The sequence below is a fragment of the Anthonomus grandis genome, chromosome 2 (genome assembly GCF_022605725.1).
Source record: "Anthonomus grandis grandis chromosome 2, icAntGran1.3, whole genome shotgun sequence".
NCBI lineage: Eukaryota > Metazoa > Arthropoda > Insecta > Coleoptera > Curculionidae > Anthonomus > Anthonomus grandis.
The window spans coordinates 48883736-48908088 of NC_065547.1; the positions used below are offsets into that span (position 1 = coordinate 48883736).

The window sequence follows — 24353 nt, forward strand, 5'->3', positions numbered from 1 at the left end:
TAAGTTTATGTATTTGTAAGTTGATAGATACCTGATTGGTTTCTAAAATACAGCTTTTATTTATTTTTTTAATATTGCAAGCAATACTTTTAAACCTATTCAGTTGGTATAACAAGAAAACCCTTATGTCTTTATATAGACTTTTTTTTTGTATTAATTTTAAAAGTTCTATTTAATGATTTATTTGAAAATTATGCAATAAACTGAACCGTGCAACAAAAACAATATTTTTATCGCAATGTCGACTCTCTGCATTTTATAGATAAAAAAACCCACACAGAATTTGAAGAAATATGCGCTCACAAATAATCTGCTTGGAATGATAAAAATTCAGTTAAATGACCGACCTTCTTTAACTCAAACTAATTCAAGCAAATATTTATTGTTAGTATTAAAATGATTGTGAGTTATTAGTTAATTATATAATTTGTTAAAGTTTAAGTTTTTAATATGTTTTTCTTATAGGAATTTCACAATAGTCCCGTATTAGCTTCGACTGTACCAAATTCAGATCCCGGCCACACTAATCCTCTTGCCAATGGCGAGTTTACCATATTTACTCCCTTATCTGTCCCAACACGGTATAATAACAACGTATTTCTTGCTAATGATCAAGTGATTGTAAGTGAAAATCAAAATTTAATTGAAGAAAGTTTATTAACTTGTGGTTTTTAGAGGGCGACCGCAGATGATTATATATGTGGCGATATTGATGTCAGCTTGTGGTTTAGTAAGTAATATTGTTGCGTTTTTTTATTATAATTTTATTGTCGGCATTTGTAGGCGGGCAAGAAAAAGACTTTCCAAGGAGCAAGTTAAAGTACATAAGAGAATTGGGAAATGGCAGCTTTGGAAAAGTAAGTGGTGATATTTATTATCCTATATTTTTGAAATGGACACAAAATATTCATTTTATTTTTACACAATAATTTATAAGCAAAACAAAAAAAGGTATTTTCTGTTATATATTTGGTATGTAAGTAGCATCTTGGAACTTTTTTTTTATCCCCAAATCATACGACGAACGGTTCCCGAGATCTGGCCGCGGAGTCGTATTGGTTCACTCGATACAATCGTATTTGACGCAAAAAACCTCATCAAAACCATTTTTTGGTTTTTCAATATGTTAGATAGATTTCGTTATGTTTCAAGTAATAACGGGGATAGAAGGGGGAGATCCCAAATTCAACATTTTCAAAATCATTCTGTAAATTAAAAACTACGATAGAAGTCAAATTTGTACATTTCGTTTCATAAAAAAATAGTGCGAAAACCGCAACTCTCTATTTCCTATAGCAACCTAGAAAAGTGTCCAGATTTGGACACCTTGTATATGGTCATATGACAACATTTATGTTCTCTTACTAGGTAGTAGAAGGTGCCGCTCAAAACTTAGACCCAGACCGTCCATGGACTCCAGTAGTTGTCCGAATCCTAAACGCCGCCTCCAGCTCAACTGAGCGCCTTCTATACCTTAACGATGCCCTCTTCTACTTGGCACCAGCTCACCCCAACTTATTGCAACTCAGAGGTCGTTGTCTTAGCACAGTCCCTCTATTACTGCTTCAGGAATCATGCAGTGGGGGTGATCTAAAGGCCCGACTAAGGGCCAAAGGTACCGAGGAAAACGGTTTGATGTGGTGCTGTCAACTGACTTCAGCTTTAAAACATTTACACGAAAATGGCTTTGTTCATCCGTAAGTTTGTTTTAATCGAATAATTTAATGTTGAGAAATACGGTGATTTTTCGGTAACCCGTGATTTTATACAGTGATTTCAATCACCGCAGTGACCGAATATTAATAGTAAACACAAAATCAAAATATAAGATGAATATATTTATATTATTTATGCAGCTCTTATCAGCTTATTTATTTAAAAAAATAAACAATTAAACTCTTTAAATAAATAAAAATAACACAAAATATAGTTTAATTAGCATTAGGAAAAATTAGTTTTTTCAGTTTTGTTTGAATTTTAATATTAACCCAACTTTGGAAAACAGCCTTTCACACGAAACCGATATTGCACAGACACGGAGTTTTTCCTTAGCAAGTTCACTGAAGTTGGGAAAATTAAAATTCTGTTCTTTAAAAAAATTTAAAGAATCCTGATTTCTTGACAAAATATCTAGTCTAAATAATGCTGCACTTCAATAATAGTTTTACTGAAAAGTTGTAAATGTTCCTATATCAAAAATTCCGCTTCATTTTCGTCATCGGCTGGGTTTAAATCAACGCAAAAAAGATCCCAAAAGACATATCATCCGTCTTTTAATTAAATTTAATTATCAAACGAACAACAATGAAATTCTGAAAAAAAATCAAACTTTTTTTTTGATAAAATTGCTACAAACAACAAATAGGCCTTTAACTAAAGGAATGACGTACGAACCTGTTATATAATTTTTCCCACTTATTCTTTGTGTTGTTTTTTTTTTAAATAGACATAATACTTTCGAAAGTTCTTACATACGAGTAGATTCGATTTAAAACGGGCTCAAAACAGGCAGATTTTCGTAGTCTAAAATTGCTATTGTGCTTTTCACAGCATTTTTTATAGTTACAATGTAATTAAACATATAAAAGTTCTGAATTATTTTTAGTGGGTTGGCAAATGGATTAATTTATTTTTGGTATTCTATTAAGCTCAGGTAAGGAATCTTTAACTATCAAATTGAGAGTATAGGGAAAACGTCCAAAAGGTTTTCACCCTTATTCTTTAATGATAGGGTTTTTAAAATTGGAAGCGTTATCAGAAACCGCCAAAATTATTATTTTTTTAACAGGTTCCAATCGAAATACAATTCGATTTATTTTTGTAGCTAAATTTAGGCCTTTTTATAAGTGAACATTCCAGCAGCAAAGATCTAAATTGAAAATTGTCATCAATGAAATGGCCACTGAGTCCAATGAAACTTTCCATATTGACTCAAGTCCTGTAGTGTACTGGAGATTTTCTTTGAATTTGCATGAATCAATTCTCTAAACCTCGTATCCTCTAGAATTCTGAAATTCTGATAAAAGTAATGACATTATATTTTCGGCGGTCATCCAATGCTGGTGTCGATGTCAATTCGCCAATTCACCGGTAGCCCCAGTGATTTTCTATTAACCGGTGAAATATTGCGGCTATCGATATATCGCCGAACACTAATATATTATTCATTTTTATTTTTTTTTAACAGCGATTTGGCTGCAAGAAATTGTCTCCTAACAGACTCTCTTATGCTTAAATTGGGAGATTACAGCTTGGGTAGCACCAATTATCCTGACGATTATTATAAGGGGGGCGAGCCACTGATTCCGGTAAGATGGAGGGCTCCGGAGTCATTGGATTGTACCCCGACTACAATTCAGCCTAAGAAGCTCACTACTGAGGCCAATGTTTGGTCTTTAGGGGTCAGTAGCGCTCTCTTTCTTCAATTGTTACAATGTTAATAGTTATTTGTCTATTTTAGGTGACTTTGTGGGAAATCTGCGAGAATGGGGCTCAGCCTTATGGGCATTTGGATGATGACGAAGTAATCTCTAGAGTTTTTGGCACTGAACGGTTAAGGCTTGATGGGCCTACTACACCTAACATGTATTCTGATTATATGTAAGTTTTATTATTTCTTATAATTGATAAGGATTGATACATTTTGAAACTAAAAAAAAACAAATTAAAATATAATTGAATTATAAACCAAATATGTGTTATTTATATTTAAATATGCTTATGTTTAAAATACATGGTATTAGTGGCAGCAGAAACCATTTTTGCATGGTTTAAACATTCTTCCGCGCATAGTAGAAATTTACAATATATTGATCGATTTAGGTCTAACTGTAGTCTAGTGTTCAAAGGTAGCACTTTACTTTATTGTGTTAAAACATTTAGAACTCCTCAATGCAGAATTAAGAATATTATTATTGTTATATTGATCAATACAGAGATGTCATCCACTACACCATTTGGGTATTTAAATTTACTTCAATAAAATTACTTACAGGATTTTGTTTAAACGTAAATATAAAATTATTATTTTTAAAATTAATATTATTTAAATACATAAAATTGAATGTATAAATCTACTTGAGATTAATAACGAACAATAAGTTTTAAAATCACGTTTATATTTCATCTAGCTAATCATAAATAAAACGCTTACTAAAACGTGTTTCTTTTTAGTTTCCGTCTTATGAAACTCTGCTGGACCAACATAGATTCACGGCCTAAAGTAGCCCAAATCGACCTGATGTTAATAGACCTCCTTCAAGTCCACAAACACACCCACGGTTCCCAAGAAGCCGACTTTGAGGCCCGATGGGAACAATTTAAACCAAACACCATCGTTAAAACCGACAATCATAGTGTCAGTATCGACGTGGACGCCCTGAAAACTGCAAGCAATTTAAACGCGGTGCCAAAACCCAATATCCAATTGAAATTGGGCATTTTTAAAGAACCAGAGACTTTGAGACAAACCGACAGTTTGACCGACAGTATGATATTTAGGCAAGGGAGCAGCGGTAGTGATACCGAAGAAGAAAACTGGATGAGGAAAGTGGAACGTGGAGCATACAGCGAAAAAGTGCGATTAAAATCCCGATCTGTGGCCGATTTGATGGTTTTAACTCATGTAGATTATTCGGAGTCAGAGTCCGAGACCCCTATGCCCAGTATCGATTATAAAATAAATAGGCCCGTAAAAAAATCGAATTTAGAGAGCGCCAGTTTAAACTTTAGTAGCGAAGGTAACTTGTTAAGCTTAGAAGACACGTTCGAGCAAGAGCTTAAAAAGTTACAAGTAGAAAGGAGAGACAGTTTACTTTTCGTTCCAGACAATAAAAGCCAAAATAATTCAAACTTAAGTTTACTACAAGAACTGAACAGTCCCACGGAAATCAAACCCATGAATCAAATTTACAATATTTTCAATATGACATTTGCCAGTGGGTCAAAACTGAACGAACTGATCGGGGAGGATGGGAGAGCGTTCAGCAGACAAGACAGCGAGAACCGGAGCGATTTGGGTTACGCGACTTTACATAACAGCGAAAGAAACAGCGATTTCGGTAGCGTAGACGGCGAACAATTGCTGATGGAAGATCCCAATTCCATTGTAAAAACCGAAATCGAGCAGAAGTTGCGGAATTGCGAATTCTCGCCGAAATTCAGCGAGTCTGAGTCACCGAAAAAGCAGCAAAACTTGCCCGATATATTAGCCAGCTTGGACCAAGAACACCACACTCAGGTGAACGTAGACTTGTTAGAACCCCAAATGTCCAGTAACTTAGATCATGATCGACAAACGATCGTGCCCAAATTGTCTGATTTAGTCATAAATAATTACAGTCACGATTCTAATGAAACTTTAGCACCTAAGGAATCTCAATTAGTACCTGATCTCAGTGTGAATGAACCATTTAAGGAATCTTTTGTACCAGAAATTAGGCAAGAGTTTATTAAAGGGCCAAGTATTATGGAATCTTTACGGTCTTCCGCTAAAGGTTCCGCCTCGGATGATGATTTAGAAGAAATCGATTGCGCAGGGCACGCAACACCTGAGGAGATCCATTGTATAGAAACGATTAATCAGTTTTTGATTGAGGAACGTAAGTGGGCTCTCTTGGATTCCCCATTGAGTAGTCCGCACGTCGCGCGGCAAAATAAAACTTTTTGCAGTAACGAAACTCTTGACCCGGAACTGAAGAAACCCAAGGAAGGAAATGAAACTGTGTTCGTTGAGGAGCCTAAAAACGGTGAAGAATTCAGTCAAAACTGTATCGCGAAAGCTGATTTGGAAACATTCCTTATTGAGGAACGAAAGAGCAGCTTAATAGACACTTTGTCCGATTTGTCCAGTTTTAAATCAAACGAACTGAACAAGAGGATATATGAAAGCCTCAAAGTAGAAGATTTAAGTGACGAACCTAACCATATAAATGAAAGAGTATCGGAAGCATTTGATATCAACAGCTTTTTAAACGCAGAACGTTTAAATGCTTTAGAAGACATTTTTAAAACCCCATTGGCCAATATTAAGCTGGATATTAGTCTAAAATCTGACTCGACTACAACTTCAAATCAAAATCTTGACAATGAACAAAACGTATCCAGCGAACACAAACGAAAACTCTCCTTTGACCTGAGAGAGGCTCGTCCAGAAACTCCCGATAAAAAAGCCAGAGTCCAGTTTGATTTAAGTGAGAGTCAAGAGGAAACTATGCCCAATTCCCTTACCCACTCGTCGGTGTTCACTAGCACGCCCTTCAGGAAGAAACAGGAACTCTCGATAAGCAATAACACGGAAGCATATTCCAGTTTAAATCTGTTCGACGCACAACCGGAAGGAAACGAGGAGTTTTTCTCGAGCAATTTCGTCCCAGTGGAAACAAAGCAGCTCAACTACTCATTGGAAACGTGGGATAATTTTTTAGGGAAATCGTTTGATAACAGTCGGGGCGAGAACGCGGAAAATATGTTCGATAGTTTCACTTCGGAGCCCCAGAGTTTATTGTTTTTGGAAAACGAATGTGCGAGGCCGAGCGAGGGCACTTGTGTAAAAGAACCGCGTGCCGATGGGACTTTTGTTAAAGAGGAGGTCGGAAACGGGACACTTGTGAAAAATGGGACGTTTGTGATGGACGAGAAAAAGGACGGGACTTTCGTGATGGATGACAGGAAGAATAGTACGTTTGTGATGGAGAATCCAAAAAATATTGACGGTGCAGGTAAGTGTCCTAGCAACACACGATAGTTACATAAACATTTATTTTTGGTTGAATTTCAACTATAAAAATCGGATAAAATGTCCGCGTAATATACGTTGAGGAATTTAATATTATCTTTGTTTTATTCACGTTTAACGAGAATATTTATTATATGTTAATAATATACAATTATTATTTCGTAAAAGTTGAACGTTTAAATATGCTATATTGTATACGATTATAAAAAGACGTTCATAAAATGTGTTTAATGGGACGAGATTTTTTTTGAAATAACTACTACCAATATTGATATTTCTTTTAATTTGCAGATGTGTTTTTTGCATCAAGGAGCATTTATACAGGGTGGTCCAGTTAAAACGTCATTAATTTTATAACGTTATAGAGAATTTAAAAAGAAATAGACTTTCATTATAACATTTTTCTCAGAAATGTTTTTATAGTAAAAAAACAATGTTTTTACAAAAAATATATATTTAATATTTAGTTTAATAAATTACTGTTTATTTAAATTTAAAAAACAAATACCAATATCGTTGATACAGATATTAACTTGATCCATAAATATTTAAATTTTTCTTTATTACATTTGAAAAACTAACGATTTTATTTTTTTCAGCTTCAGAGGGCCATTTTGAATCAGGTGGTGGCTGGTTCTTGCATCCCCAATCCGGCAACAGTAATTTGTCCGGTGATATTGAACCACAACCAGGTAATTCTAAAGGTATTTCAATCCAAAGCAATATTATCGAAGGTTATTAAGAAAACATCGTTTTTTAGGCACGTATGTCGGATTCGGGATGAACGACGAAATTATGACCGCTATAAGAAACGAACTGTTAGAAAAATTACCACATGCGCAGGTAAGGCAATAAAAAGTTTTAGGAAATCCGATTGTATATCGTGAATCATTTAGGGTGCCGCCCAAGAAAACATAACGGAAGATGAGGAATGGAAGCAAACAGAGAGAAATGAAATAATGTTAACGTATAACATTCATAATCCGCCTCTTTCGCCGATCCCGGAAGAAACTAGTTTTGAAATTGAAAATGAAGATCAACTGCGAACTAGTACTGGAGAAAATACACCAAAGTAAGTGGAAAGTGTGAATGTTGCACGAATAATGTATGCGGTGGTGTCTTTTTGTGAGTTTTGTCCAGTAGATTTTGTTGGAGAACCATTTTGTGAAACGAGACAACTGAATTGACTGTTATTTTTTTATTTCTTAGGAAAAAGCTCGCAAGAAAACAAGTTCAAACGTTAGAAGCCTGCATTACCCAATGAAAAGACTGATTTGTTTTTATGTATTTTAAACCCCGTGTTCATCGTGTGTTTGCCTTATGAGTTTATGTTAGTTTTAGTTCGATTTTTATTCTTGGAATGTTGAGAATTCGTAAATACACCCTATTTTTCTTTTAAAAAGGTAGTTTTCTTCTTTAAGAATATTATTAACAATGGTGAGAATGATTGTGAATATTTATCTAAAGGGTGAAGGGCAAAAAAGCGAGATAAACCCTGAGTTTCAGGACCTGCTTTTTATTATATAGACCAACTGAAAATAATATAATTGAATTTTTATTGAAATAACCGAAAAATTTATATCTAAGAAAAACGACTAGGTATGACAAAAGTACTTTTGCAGGGAAGTTTTGTTAGTGAGGAGGGGGAGATGGAAACTGTGGAAAATGAGCGAATAGTATAATTACACGATTTACGCTGAAATACAAAAGTTCTGGAGAATAAAAGGTTTGCAACTTTTGTAGAAATCACTTTTGACACAACATAACCTCAAAATTTCCAAAAAAAAAACACTTAAACACGATTTTTCAATTTCAAAGTTTTAAACTTATAATTTTCAGGAAAAAATTTCGGTTTTTGTAAAATTTGCGGCGAATATTTATTTTAATGTCAACGATTTTATCAAATGAAATTTTTTCAAAAAAATCATAAACTCGATTTAAAAGCCACTAATTTTCTTCTTTTGAAATCTGTTTTTTGGAAAAATAAAAAAATATACATACTACTGTAGAAAACACAGCTGAAAAATGCAATAAACCCAAAAAATTAGTTTTATTGATTTCAAATTTGAATAAAATAAGAAAAGTAATTGCACCATTGAATTCCACGGGAAAATACAAAAGTAGCTATATTTATTTTTCTATTACATATCATCTACCTTGCGCACTAAAATTGTAAATTAAAAAATTGTATACTTTTGCCTAGTATAGTCTATATATGGTAGATTTCTTATGGTACATACGAACGTAAATGGTTGATTTAATTTGTTGTTGCAAAATTACTATTTTTGCAAAATGTATTTTATGAAAAAAACATAAGAGTACTTTTTGGCAGATCTTTTGACTAATTTTCAAAAAAAAATATAGTGGTATTTTTTTTCATAAAATGCAACAGTTCACCATAAAAGTGAGAAATAGAAAATGCAAAAGAAACGGTTTGAAGTCAATTTTAAGCGTAAATTGTAATTATACAATTTTCTCCCTCTCCACCCATCCACTCCCTGCAAAACTACCCTACATATTTAATTTATTTTTTGTGTGCGAAGCACATGTAGAAACAACCAAAATTGGTAGCCCCAATAAAGGTAATTCTACTATTGATATTACTATTATTTCATCAAATGATTCAAAATTAAGATTGCAAGGTATTTTAGGATTCATATGGTTCAGACCATCTCCCAATTGAATTGAATTTAAATAACTTGTTTGTAAACTTACGCAAACTAACTGGAATAATTACAGACATGAAGTTGATCACAAAATATTTGTATAACAAATAAACCTGAATATACTCATGAAATTTTTGAACTTGTTTCTAATATAATAACCGAAGTTGCAAATAAAGTTTTCCTTAAGAGAAAAAAAACACCAAATAACAAATATTTTATTTCTTGCTGGGATGAAGAATATCAAAAACTTTCAAATTAACATAAACATGATTTTAATTTATACCAAAAAAAATTATAATTTAGAAAACTATACAGCATATAAAAAACTGTCAGCCAAGTGCAAACTTTGAAAATATAAGGAGAACTGGTAAACTTTTGTAGTATTCAGACTACTAAAGTTCACACTCAAAGCCCTACAACAAAAATTTGTAATAGTGTCAACTGCATTAGGAAATCTTTTGTTTACAGTGATATAATGCCAGCAACTACTGATGTTACTATTATTAATTGCGATCTAGGTAGGTCCTAGCTCTCAGGTAGGTTTTCATGCCAAAAAAGGGGATCAAAAGTCCATTATTGAGCATTCTACCGCATCTCACCTCTCTAATATGCCTTGAATAATTTTAAAATGTCTCTTTTCTTATGTAATTATTTCAAATATAGACGTGATTCATCAATTAATTGCAATCGTCAATGATTCCTGGGTCTCATAGGTTTTTCTGTGAAAAAAGGGGTCAAAAGTCCATTGTTTGGCATTCTACCATATCTCACCTCTCTCATATGCACATTTTGCACAAATGTCTTTTGGGGTAAAATTTTTTATTCATTTATTGTTTATTATTATTTTAAATCTTTAAGATATGCCAAATTTAGAAGCGGTGCCGTTTGTTCTTGACTAGATTGCCAGATTGAAATTTAAATTTTCAGGACGAGAGACGTATGTCCCTATATAAGATCCTCAGTATTAATCATTCTTGCACCGTTCTTCTTGTATTCTCTTTTTTGAGGTTAGATAGAATAAAAACACAATAGTATAATTGATTAAATGCTGTATTAGCAATTTTTTTTGTTATAAATGTGTTCCTATATTGGAAGAAATGGTTAAATGTGCCAAAGACAAGGCTAAAAAATTTAAAAAAACTAAACCAAAATTATAATTTTGCTATACTTAAAAAAAAAAAAGATTTTTATTAACAATTGCGCTTCCTAGCGCTAAAATACGGAATTAATTCTGGAATTTTCGAATGACCACATGTATAATCCAAAAAAAAAATCAATTGTTGGTAAATGAATAGATTCTGAGATACAGCCGCTTATTTGCCCACCCCATACTAATAATAGGAATTTTTAGAAATCCATCAGTTTATCACTATTTAGTAAGTGATATAATGGTAAGTTTTCATCTAAAAACGCTTAAACAGACAACTCCAATGACTATAAAAAACAATTCCTTTAGATTAGTATCAGAGAGCGAGGACAGCGATTGGTCGGACCAAGACCCCGACGATATCCCGATGCCTTCCTCCCACACAAACGAGAAAATCCTAGAGCAAGACATCACGACTCCCAGCCAAAGTTCTTGTTGTTCCAACGACACCCTTTTCAACTTCGACGATATCGCCAATAATGACCAGAAAGACGAAAATCAAACGTTTACGAATGTTGGTACCCAAAAGAGTTCGGATGTCACCGTCAGAAATGCCGAGAATTCTGAAGGTAGCAGTAATGACACGTTGCAAGAGTCCAACCTGGTTGGGACGTCACTGGATCCTGTGTCTTTGGAGGAATTTTTGACTAGTGAAAGAAACCATACGTCGTCCGCTTGTAATTCGTTGTCGTTTGGTGTTAAAGTGGTAAGTGTATTTTTTCTTTGCGGATTATAGAACGAAAAGAGTTTTTTGGTGATATTTGTTAATTTATTGGCAAAATAGATGTTAATTTGAACAATACTCAATTTCATCGAAATTATTACTAAAACGTTAGAAATACCAGATAGTAGGGTTCGAAAATATCATGATATTTATATGTATAAATATCGATATATGTATATGGGATATACAGCGTATTTGGTTCACCAATATGTATATAAGAAATTTGAACAGTACAGTTTTCGAGTTATGGATCGTGATGTATCCATACATCCATCCATGTATACGTATATCGTGATGGATCCATAAAAGTTATAATAAAACTTTTGTTAATTATTTTATCTAATTAACCTGAATTAATGTGTATTTCATAGATTACGTAGAATTCGTACTAGGATCTACATTTGAAAAAAAAAACATTTGTGGAACCATCGAATGTAAAAAATGAGATTCCAAAATATCTAACTTAGAATTTATAGGCGAATAACTTGAAGTGTGTAAATATAAACGTCCTCGAGCCATAGGCTTGTTGACACAGATATACTTCCTATACTTCTTTATATTGTGTGCTGGACCATTTACTTATTGTACTGTAGGGGGGTAACAATGTTCAACTGAGAGATTTTTGTGGGTTTTTCATAGAAAATGGCATTTTGTTGGAAAACGCTAATATTAAAAAAAAAAACGATCTTTAGTGGATTATAGCCACATGAATTCCGAATGTTTGAGAAAAAAATTGGTTATTGTATGTGGCACGGTATGCCAGTATTAAGCGTCAAAGTCAAAAAAAGGTGTAGAGCAAAAACTGCTCTACGTAGATGATTGTAGAATGTATCAAAAAATAGGTTTAAAGGAGTTACAAGAATGTTGAAAGTAGGAAATCTCCAAGTCCCTCTAAAAAGTTATTAAATAAAATGTAATTTTTTTATTTTATATTTTTCGAACCTTTCTGTATGGTTCACAAAAATTTCGAAAGACAAAAAATGAAGCAATTTATTCATAAAAACTTTTTTCCGAAAAAAATACCGTTTAGCGGAAAAGTCCAAATAACTGAAAATGCGGAACTCGTAAAATAATTTAAAAAAAAAAGCTCCAAATATGTCTAATCTCTTATAAAATGAAGTCCTTTTCGCCGAAACCGAAGTTACCCATTTTTTTGCGAATTTTTTACTTTAACGCTGGTATAAAAATAAATTGTTCACGGATCCATCATGCTCAATGTTTTGAGAGCCCACATGCTAGATTTCATCATTACTTCGCTATCCATAGAGCCAAAGATACGATGTTTAATTCACCTAAAAACACGATATTTTCAGCTCTAGGTCGCGCACATACATAACAGCAAAACAAAAACAGCAAATTTTAACGATTTTATCAAAATTCTTATTTCAGGTTGCCCCTTTGCCTTCACCAGACGACAAACCTTGGAAAACTCTACAAAATTGCCTACTAACTTATGACAAAATCAAAAAACCGTTACCTCTAGACAACTTAGAAGAAACTAGTTCCGATTTGACCAAGTTAGAAGATTCTCAATCGGAATCACTTAATGGCACAGATAATCAAAATATTGATCTCATAAACAACGATGAAAATAAAATCAAAGTTCCCGCTTATGAAAACATTGATGCAGCTTCAAGTGAGCTCATAACGTACGAAAATCTTGGATTAGCTACATATGAAAACGTCTCACAACCAGAAAAAATGACTCATCATCCCTATGAAAACATTGTAGTACCGGAAACATATGAAAATCTTAAATCAACTACACATTCATATGAAAATATTTCAGCTGTTGACAAAACCGCTTCTCAACCCTATGAGAACATTTTAATACCAGACAAATATGAAAACGTTGGATCGATTACTCATCCATACGAAAACGTCTTGGCTGTTGAAAAGCCACTTTTGAAAACTTTTGAACCATACGGAAACATCTTAGACGAGCCGAATCGATACGAAAACCCGGATAAACCCTTGCCAGTGTCCAATCTTTATGATGACGTGGCAGAACCTGAACAGAAATCACCTTTAAACCTGTATGACGAGGTCGATATCGAAAACACTTACGACTACACGAACATCGAAGATTTTAAAGGTCCCAGGCATATCTCTATCGATGACAAGGAGACTAACGAATATATCACGAGCATCGATCATGACGAACATGACAAGGACATGTTTGGAGTATTGACTGATATAAGGTTTAGCGGGCCAATTGACAATCAATTAATGTCAACGTCATTCAGTGAAAGTAACGATATAGACGAACAGGATTGGGATAGCGGGAGCGATACGAGATCGAGTTCTAGCGGGGAGTTTATATGGAAGGTAAGCGCTGGTTTTGGAATGATTTGTTTTGCTTCTTTTTTTGTGTGTAAATTATTTTTTGTGAGGTGTGGGAATTTTGGTGTTTTATACAGTTGTTCTATAATTTAAAATTTCAACCAAGGCAACAAATGCTTGGAAAAATATTAAAAAATATTGCAAATACCAGATAGCCATAAAGAAATATTTACCATCCCTAGGTAAAATTTAAAAAAATACATCTATGATTGAAATAAAATGCAAGTCTGGGAAGTTTCTGGGAAGAAGAGACATGAAAGGTGACGTATAATAGACAGATAACATAAAACGGTACATATTTGCTTATTTATTTATAAAGTTTACGGGTAACCCCATTTTTACAAAGTATATCATCAATAGGTACAATAAAAAACATTTTACAAATTGGTAGCGATAACAAAGCAATAAAATACCCAAATGGTATAACAATAACATTTCTTAATGTTACATTAACGGGGTCATATGTGATAAACATATTTGAGATGTGATCAAATGTAAAGGCTAGCTATGTAAATCCTTTGTCAATTTTTTTAGATGCCGAAATTTTCTCCCTTATGTAAACAGAATTATATATAATGTACGTATATTTTACAGTTTAATAAATATTCCTTGGCCATATATTATGGTTGATATTAATACCAATACTTTTAATTTAAAAATTGTAACAAAAAAATTGAAATGTTTTCAATACTTGATGACTTCTGAAAAAAAAAACGTTTTTCATTAATCCTATTGTTACCCCCCACCCGCCCACACAACTAACCAGTAAGAAATTGTTTTCAAAAATCATTGTTTTTTAAAATAATGCTTGACTAACAGCTGGTTTCGTCGTTAATATCCTATCTAATAACACAGTTTTTTTATTTAAATTTGATATATTTATATATTTGTATATTAATAAATATTTAATACAAAAACAGTGCTATTAGACTGCATATTATGGACAAAAAACGGTGATTTTTCAAAAGAATTTCTTCCCGCGCAAATGCTTGGTAAGGGTTGTGTTGATGAAAAACAATGTTTTTGCAGAAAATATATATGCAATACTTAATTCAGTAACTCTGTTCATTTAAATTTCATATAATTTTATATATAAATATTTGGTATAAAAAGAACGTTATTAGATTGAATAATATGGATGAAAAACAGTGATTTTTCAGAAGACTTTTCATCAAATATTTGAGGTGTAGTGATTGAGTTCAAAAACGAAATATGTAACTCCAGTGTAATTTTTTTTAACGACGAATTTTTCTTCCTTTTATAAATAAAATCGTATATGATATACGTACATTCTACAGTTTAATAAATATACCTTGACCATATACGGTTGATAAATATACCAAAACCAAAAATTTACTAAAAAATCCTTTAATAAATATTTATTTATCGATAATAACTACAACGATAATGATACCGATGTGTTGCCTGGGTGGTCTTTTTTCAATTTTAACCGCAAAATATTGTTAGACCTCCTTTTTTTTATATAAAATTTTAGGGATGATAGTATACTGAGTTTTAGTACCTGTATAATATCTAAATAATGAATTATTTTCTTTGGTACATCGTGTCTGTTAAATATTATTAAACTCCTTGTCACTAAGCCAGACTGAAATCCATTCAGAAATCCGTAAATTAGGTCAATTTCATCGTTCAATTCAAATCACCAAATCATGATTATCTTATCAAAAACTCATTTAAACTCGCTTTAAATTCAGTTGTGAATCACAAAATATACATAAGACACGTTTTTCATTAATAAAGTAGGTCCCAACTTATTATTAGTAGCAAACCTGATTCACGAAACCGATTTTCCCTTATCTATGATATTCATTTGCGGTAATCCATGTTAAGAATTATCTGTGTTGCATTATTTGTTTAATTTGTTGCTTGCTTTTGTTTGTTTGTTTTTTTTAACAATACCTTGTATATTGTACCCTGTTGTAACGTAATTTTTTGTGTGGTTCCTTTGTATAGGAAGGAGAGCATGAAGAGTCTCTCAAGGCCTTGAAGGCTGCCCCGCATGATATGGTAAGTAGATGTTAGTGTGTAGTCTAATACTCTGTTTACTGGGATTGATATACAGAGTGTCTCATAACTTAGTCGACACAGAGCAACAGCAAAAATTTGACGATTCGACCAAATTCTTTTAGTCCAAAAACCGATAATAACCATCATACAGATAATTACCGAGATTTGGTTTGACACCGTCAGTTGTAAAAACTCAGGCGTGGGATAAAATATTACTCACCAGTAATAAATCAGTTAATAACTTTAAGACAAATGTTGTTGCACTGGGTGTCTCAAAAGTGTAATACCTTTAAAAGTTTCACAAATTAATTTCTGTTTTATTCTGGCGTTATTTCAAGTCATGAAGCAAAATAAATGACACTTTTCCAATAAGTGTATTCACGATAAAGTGAACAAATTTATTTAAAATTCAGTTGTTTTTTCTTTTTTTAATACATCGATTAGTCACTTGCGCATTTTTTGAAATAAAAAACAAATGGATTGGATGAAGAGGACCGATTGAGTGGCCACCAAGGTCACCGGATATAACCTCATGAGATTTTTTCTTATGGGGTTATTTGCAGTCCAAAGTTTATGTGAATATTGTAAATGTTAATTATTTAAAGCAAAGAATTCGATACGAAATTATACTAATCGATCCGTAAGTGATTGAAAATGTGTAATTGGAAATTATTAACCGACTTCAAAAAAATTCTGTAAAATTGTCGATTTGAATAAAAACAATGAATTGAACATTAGTCGAAATAATCATTCCATAAATTCTTATTTTTTAATATCATATCAAAGTCTATATATTTCAACAAGTCGAATAACTCTTTCGATCTCCTCGACATGCCAGATTTTTTTACTACTATATTCTACTAGATCCACTAGCCCAACATTAAATACTGCTTGTTTCAACAAATTGTTAAGTTCTTCCATGTTTTAACAAATTTGTATTCACAAAAACCAATAGAAACACACATGATTGTAAAAACTAAGACACCTACAAGTGTATAAATGTAAATAAATAGCTTTGGCCTTGCAACCTATTAGACTTAGCGGCTTTGCTCTGTACTCAAATATATTTAGGAGTCTATGGTAAAATTTTGTTTAATCCTATTTAATATTGTGGCGGCATTGTATCGTATTAGACTTTGGAGTAGTTACTTACTTAGTTAGTCTGAATGTCGTCTAGTCCGATAGGCGAGACAAAGCATTGTTGACTTGTTGAAATATACAGAGTCAATTTAATAACGCAAACTTGAATTGAAAATATCATTATTTGAGTAACGATTTTGATTACCCCGTATAAAAAAAATAAATTTTGGCATTTCAAAAGATAAAATGAACTTAGCCAAGGACTCTACATAGATTTTTCAAATTTAAGCGGTACATTGATTTTCATGAAAATTTCTTTAAATTGTTAATAACTAGGCCACGTCGAATTTTAGGGCAAAACAGTTTCAGGGTTAAAGAAGGGGTCAAATGAAATTCATTATATTTACCACGCCTTTTTGGGACACCCTGTATCAACCAAATTAATTTAAAAAATAGCCCTTCTGACTCAATTAATATTTACCCTATTAAAAGTGTAGCACCGCGAATTAAATGGACACTCTGAATAGACTCTGATCGTATGTTCCATACGCCACTACGTCAAATTTGATAAACCTTTGACTTTAGGCATATGGTGGTATGCTATACAAAAAGTATTTAGAATATATAATAAAATTGTAAAATGTCAGGGTGCTGAGGTTATAGTTTTTAGTTGAGCTACCCTGTATAGAAAATATTTATTGCAAAAAACGCTCAAGCAACAATATTAATCGACTTGTTCGAAAAATAAACGAAGAAAAAAACACCGGAATCTTAAATGAATTTATTTCGTTCATCGTGAATGCACTGTATATACTCTCAGCTAATTTAAACGTTATTATTTAGCTAGAAGACGTAAAACCAATGGAAGAAATAATCGAAGAAACAACAGAGAGCGACGTCAGTTCAAACAGTAGCGACGAAGAAAAAGATAATTTAGAATTCGTACCGTCCGCTTGGGATAAATTCGCTACCCCGACTAAATCCGCACTGAGATCCCCAGAAAAAACCCTTGAGAGACCCGAAATGGTAAGCTACTTAAAATTAAAGCAGTATCAACCTTAAGTGTTCGTAATTCTGAACATATTGGCGAATAAATTATATTTCAAATATACAGAGTGTTTTTTAATATTGCGACGAAATTCAGGTGTGTTCTTTGGACCAAATCAAGCAACAAAGTTCTTATGAACATAAATGTCCCAAACGACTTGGATTTTACACTACAGGCTGTTAAAGTTTAAAGACAAAAACTTACTTTTTTCGTTAAATTTGATACGCCTGTAGATTTTGAAAATTGGTACACGGTGTTTAAGCATCTACAGTGTTTTTCCTAAAAGAAATTTAAATTTTTATATTTGCCGTTGGCGTTCATACGGGCTTTTAACTGATTTTTTTTTTTTAAGAAAAAGATACCATATTGGTTTTATTGTAATAAAAATATTTCATTTGTTTTCAAGCATATCTGGACTCCTCATCGTTCTTCACTCAATGTATGATTTTCGCATAAAAAAATAAATAATAATGCAAAGCGCATCAGGAAAATGTATTGTCGGAGTATATGAATTGGTCCCGATTCGAGAGATTTTTTTATTTGTTTTTCAATAACGGAATGGATGTTGTCTCCTTCATTTTGAATACGTCCCTTAATGTGAAATTTATGGGTTATTGAATTTAAGGTTTTTTAATTTTTATGGTTATTGAAACTATTTTTTTGTTAACCTTAACAATTATCGGAATAGAATATTATATCTAATCCAAGGACTGAATAAACCTTAGAACACAAGTAGCTATTTCACAAACACCCCAGTTTGCTTCCAATTTATCCCAGGTATAGCACCTTTCAGTTTTCGACTTAATTTCATATATTATAACTTAATAACATTAAGTTTTGAGGTATACCTAGTAAAAAGAAGAAACATTCTCTCATTGGACACTGCAACCATGCCTGTAAGTCATAAACACCAACGATGATTTTGTTTATCAGGTTTGTTTTTATCTTTTTCTTTATCGAGAGAGTTCCTTTCCTTTAAGATGTTGATCGTATTTTTGCTTCAAAGCAATTTTATCTTGTTCTCAAGAATTTTGATAACGGATACAATCTTCGCGTTGATATTTATTTGGTACAAAGAAGGAAATATTATACTCATTCTTAAAAATTCAATTTTTTTTTATACTTCGATTTTTAGCTTTACAAAAATCTATGTAATCTCGATGGATATCTACAAATGTTTTGTTACCTTATATTATATTCCTCGCGAGAGTCTTGCCATGTGCACTGCTCTTCAACTCTTGGGGTTAAATTTACGTGTTCGCGGACTCCATTTTTTAACTGGTCATCAACACTTAAATGTTTTCCTCTCATTTCTTATGTTATCATCCCCCCAGAATATAAAGTTTTCTTGTCAATTACAGTTCTTATGGGACACAGTGTACATTCTGGTATATTTGAATCATAAAGTGTCGTTTTTCCTGTTAATAGAAATCCAAGTGCAATAGATTATTTAAAAATATGTCATTGCTCTACATAAAACAAACACGTTCTTGGGAAACTGTCGAGAAACACCCGAGTTGCGTTGCTTTTCAGGAGAGACAAGACACAACCATAAGCGAACTCCGGCGGTTATTTTTAAAGTTTTATAAATGCCGCTTTTACTGATAAAAGTATACATTTTTTTGTTGTTAGATCTGCATAATACCGAAAAAAAGAGAAATTTTGAGTTATACTACTTTTCTTGTGTATCGTCGATATGTTCCTAGAAACTTTTTTGCTACATTTCGCCCAAGGAACACTGAATTTTGTCACAATGTGAATAATATCTTGTACAATAAATCCATCTTATAGAAAAAGAAACCGAAAGGCGTATGGTTCAAAAAACAAAAGTACCACTGCGTCTACGAGTACCCAAGAGAACCAGAAAGTCCGATACTTCAAAGCCAGGACCTCTGGAAACCACCCGTGGACTTGGCAACGTTTACGGGTGCCTCGAATCATTCGGAAGAAGAATTCATTGTGCCGCCCTCAAGTAAATTAATCGATCCGAATAATTTGATTTGCTCGCAGTTTTTTCCCGGCGCGTCTGCCTGGATCGAAAACGTGACACCCGATAGCGGTCTGGAGGATTCGACTCCTTTAAGCGAATCGACTGATTTGCCACGTGTGACAGCCAAAGAAGTGCTTCCTTTAAAGAAACTCGCTGCCGTGGTCGTTAGTAAGAGCAAGGAAGTTAAAAAAAGTAAGTTTTTTGAGAAAAGATCGCATTGATTAAAAGTCTTCATGGGCCCAACGCCTCCTAAACCATAAAATATTACTCCTGTCAAACCAGAAGACCACGACCAACTAACTCTAAAAACAAGAATTTATTGGCATATTATATTTAAAGTCTACATACCAATATCAAATTAAGCCCTCAATGTATCAAATCCATACAAATAACGCCTGCATCTGATATTACAGTATGTTATAACGAGTATCCCGGAAAATGTGGTAGAAAATAATGTACATTTTTGGTTGAACTTTAACTATAAATATCTGATAAAAATCCGCGTGATATACGTTGGGAAATTTAATATCATGTTTATGTTTTAGTCACGTTTAACAAGAAGGTTTAATATATGTTAATAATATACAATTTTGAAAACAAAGACCGGTTAACTTTCTTTTTTTTTTTCATTCATTTAATCTCATTTTGTCTCCACCAAGAAACCCTATGTCTAGAAAATGTACCTCATTCCGAATTTTATGCCCTAAATCCACAAAAACTAGAAATTACGGTAAATAGAAGGCCATTAATATCAGTCAATTTTTCTTCAGCGTCGCCTTCCCAAAACTAAAAATAAAAAAAGTCAACGTCAAAATTGTCAAAAATATGTCGCTAACATCACACTACTCTCAAATTTTCCTAATATCATGTGAAGTCATCCTAAGATGGCCGAAATTCCGCCTTGACGAATCAAGTTTCATACGTCGGTTAACAACTACCATCTTCTTATATTAAAATGTATTCCATCAGGTTCCAAAGAATCGTTAGGCGGTCTTCGTCACACCAGAAACCGGTTAAAACTCGATCTGCCTCCCAGCCCGAGCGCCTTTACCTCCAACAAAACCTTCACCGTCGAACCGTTCTGCGAACCAGTTATCCTACGGGAAAAACCGACTTTTTCCACTTTTGGAAAAAGTCGATTTCTAGTCCAACAAGTCGACACGAGTACAGACAACAGTAGCAGAGAAAACAAAAACGTTTGCTTCGACGTAATACCTTATAAACCCATCAATATTGTACCTATGGAGCCGAACGTTCAATACGAACCATTAAAAAAGGATTTCGGCGAAGTAGTACCTGCTTTTAGTAACAAAAAGGAATTGTTCACCAAAGGGGAGGCGAGTTTGTTGGATAGCGCGGACGAGGACAGCGGGATTGAGTCGAGCAGTTTGGACAGGAAATTGGCGAATAAGGAGAGCGACTGATATAGGAGGATGTGGGTCTATCAGGACCGCGCATATTTCGATTGAGATTAGAGTATATGCTCGGGAAGGTGAGGGGTGTACTCATGTATACATTTTTTAGTTATTATATTATTTTAAGTGATACGGCGGTTTTTGGGCTCGCAAGAAATTGAATTTTTACTCACGATGCGCTTCTATTGTAGTATTAAAACGGTGCCAACGTTTTGCGAAATTATGTGGTTGGGTAGTTGGATAACTAGTTAGAATTTGTCACAATCTTAAGCATTAATTTTTACCGGCAACCCACGGATTGCAAAAAAATTCTTTAATTAAAATCCATTAATTCGTACAAGAAAAGGAGAAAAAATGTTCAATATATCAAATACGAAGAAAGTTAGACCTTTAAAAAACAAATACTCATTTAAATATAAAAAGATTCTAGTTTTTAATCCCCAACTCACTATAAATATTGTGCCAACGATTATTTTTCGCACGTACATACAAACCCTATTTAAGGCGAGCCTAAATAAAGTTACAAAATACTAGTAGAACAAAAAACACAATATTCCAGCCATTCGCTAACTTTAGATATAGTACCCGACTATTTGTGTCTAGAATTTTGTAATTTCCACACATGTACACTCTTGTTCAGTTGTATATTTTTTGTACATTTTTGGTGTTTTTTTTTTTGTAAAAAGTGTTTGTTTTATTTATTTTTTACGTTGTAATAGGATCTTTGGAATAATAAGTGGGCGGTTATTAGAAAATGTTCCATGTAGTTATGAATTCATTATATGCTGAACATTTTCTAACGACCTATTAAAAGAATAACGCTGTATAAAAGGGTGAATGATGTTGCAACAATGGCCAAGCATGTGCTGCTTAATCAAATATTTACAATTTTTGAAATCAAAATATATAGTGTCCGTTTAGTACTCCCTTCCTCCATTGTGGCTGTATTTTTAAACCAAAAAAATATTTTTTGTGTACAGGGAATAAAAAAGCTGCATTTTAAAATTTAATTTACAATTTTATATATTATTTAATTTTTAGGTCATGCATGTCATAGTTTAATCAAGTATCTTTTGAGAATTAGAGACAGTTGAAATTTGGTTTTTTCAACTTTAAGTGGCTACAGAACCATAACTACTTCTCATAGGTTAGAAAAATTTTACATTCGTATCTGAACTTCTTCAGATATGTTTAATAAGAGAAAAAAATGCTACTGTCACTTGTCATTTTTTCTAACCTTTTCAACCTGTATACAAAAATTCTATTTTTTTGCTTTAAAAATACAACCAGAATGGAGGCAGAGAGTACTAAATGGACACGCTGTATAGTTTTATGATTTTTCTACACAGGGTACCTAATAAGTATATAAAACAAATTGCGGTTATATCTCGGGAACTGTCAATCTGATATCATTGTTGTAATTAAACAGCCAATAATTTAATTATACTTTTCCAGAAAATGTTATCTGAATGTACCTTTTTTTTTAAATAATTAGAAATTTGGGAATATTTTCTGTCATTTTGGTTAAAGACTTATTAGCGTACGGACCTTCACAAAGTAGGGGAATTTTTTTTTTATTTGTATATTTTATTTGGTTTAATTATTGTTTCATATACCTATGATGTTACTGCATTTCCTATTTTTTTCTAAATTTATTTGTGTTTGGTCTTCCATTCTTTTTTATAAGATATATACGTGTATGAAAAGCATATTGAATGCGACACCGTGGCATATATGTGCTATCGGGGTCATTTTATTACATATTTGAACCTAGATAATGAAAAGTTGTCTAGAATTAAAAATAACTGAAATTTTTTCAAAATTTAATGACATCTTAAAAAAACTGAATCTCCACTTATTTGCGATAAAAAATGGCAGACTGCTGCAATTTTCATAACGATACGCCTTGCTTTCGAGAAATAAAATAGATTTATTTCACGTTTTACTCGAAAACCTTATGTGAGAAATGGTTAGGATTAAGGTTATGTGAAAAAAGTATAGATTCAAAAACTATAGATCTTTTTTATCACTTATAATTTTCTTAAAAAGCATTTTTTTCTCAGACAATTATTTTCTGCAAAAAAACGTTTTTCATTAACCCTACCCTTACCCCCTTCCCCCACACAACTTACCAGTAAGATATTTTTTTCCAAATTATATGCATGAATAATAGCTGCTTTCGGCGTTAATATCTAATCTTATAACAGTTTGTTTATTTAAATTTTATATAATTATATTTATTAATAAATATTTAATACGAAAACAATGCTATTAGATTGGATATTATGGACGAAAAACAGTGATTTTTCAATCGAATTTCATCAAATATTTGAGCTATAGTAATTGAACTTAAAAACTAGATATCTAAATTCCATGTCATTTTTTTAAATGCCGACATTTTCTCCCTTGTGTAAACAGAATCGTATATGATATACGTATATTCTACAGTTTAATTAATATTCCTTGAAAATATATGTCTGATAAATATACTAAAAACAAAAATTTACGAAAAAATCGCTGAATAAAAATATATATTTAACGATAATAATATATGATGTATTGTTTGGGTTTTGACAAAAATGATGGAAAATATCCAAGGTTTCTAATTATGTTAAAAAAGGGTACTTTAAGGTGATTTTTTTCTGCCTCCTAGTGACGACTTAAAAAAATCAACATTTTTTCTTATTCACTTTTATATTGTTTAAAAAAAATCCAATAGGGTTAGATTAACAGTTTCGGAAATATAGCCGCAATCCACGCTTAATGAAACACCCTATATACAGTTCACTTCTGTTTTTTTTACAGGATCATCCAATAATTTATCTTAAGTTTATTAATAATTAAAACGTATACATCACCAACGTCCCTGTACACTGGCAGTCTGGAAAATGCTTACTTTCTATTTACGTTTACTTATTCAGCAATTTAATTTACTCCCTTCTAACGAATTTATTTTAGAAAAAAAACATTGTAGCTAAACAAATACATTTTAGTACAAAAAAAATCAGATTTTGTTTAGGTTTATGTTTAAGCAAATTATGTGATACTTATAATGGATTTTGTTCCGATGGTTTTGATAATATCAAAAACTTAACTTTTTCTCGATTATTATTACAGTAATAAGGTAGTTAGATGTTGTTAATTTCTAAAAATGTATTAATTTTTGTAGATACCGT

General features: G+C 32.4%; 1 protein-coding gene across 3 annotated transcripts in view; it reads left to right on the forward strand.

The window, feature by feature from the left end:
- Window positions 1-24066, forward strand: part of LOC126748868 (uncharacterized) — a 28786-nt gene extending 4720 nt beyond the window's left edge. The window contains exons 1-17 of one of the 3 annotated variants that reach the window (XM_050458405.1): window positions 275-402; window positions 466-621; window positions 676-730; window positions 784-857; window positions 1369-1697; window positions 3188-3401; window positions 3461-3600; window positions 4174-6719; window positions 7336-7440; window positions 7497-7579; window positions 7633-7808; window positions 10859-11255; window positions 12663-13601; window positions 15591-15644; window positions 17568-17750; window positions 19564-19954; window positions 20732-24066. In XM_050458405.1, the coding sequence (XP_050314362.1) occupies window positions 397-402; window positions 466-621; window positions 676-730; window positions 784-857; window positions 1369-1697; window positions 3188-3401; window positions 3461-3600; window positions 4174-6719; window positions 7336-7440; window positions 7497-7579; window positions 7633-7808; window positions 10859-11255; window positions 12663-13601; window positions 15591-15644; window positions 17568-17750; window positions 19564-19954; window positions 20732-21186 (6303 nt within the window). In that variant the 5' untranslated portion in view covers window positions 275-396 and the 3' untranslated portion in view covers window positions 21187-24066. Of the gene's footprint in view, window positions 1-274; window positions 403-465; window positions 622-675; window positions 731-783; window positions 858-1368; window positions 1698-3187; window positions 3402-3460; window positions 3601-4173; window positions 6720-7335; window positions 7441-7496; window positions 7580-7632; window positions 7809-10858; window positions 11256-12662; window positions 13602-15590; window positions 15645-17567; window positions 17751-19563; window positions 19955-20731 lie in introns of those variants that run through there. The other 2 variants (XM_050458391.1, XM_050458398.1) reach the window with 2 other exon arrangements.
- The last annotated feature ends 287 nt before the right edge of the window (window positions 24067-24353 follow it).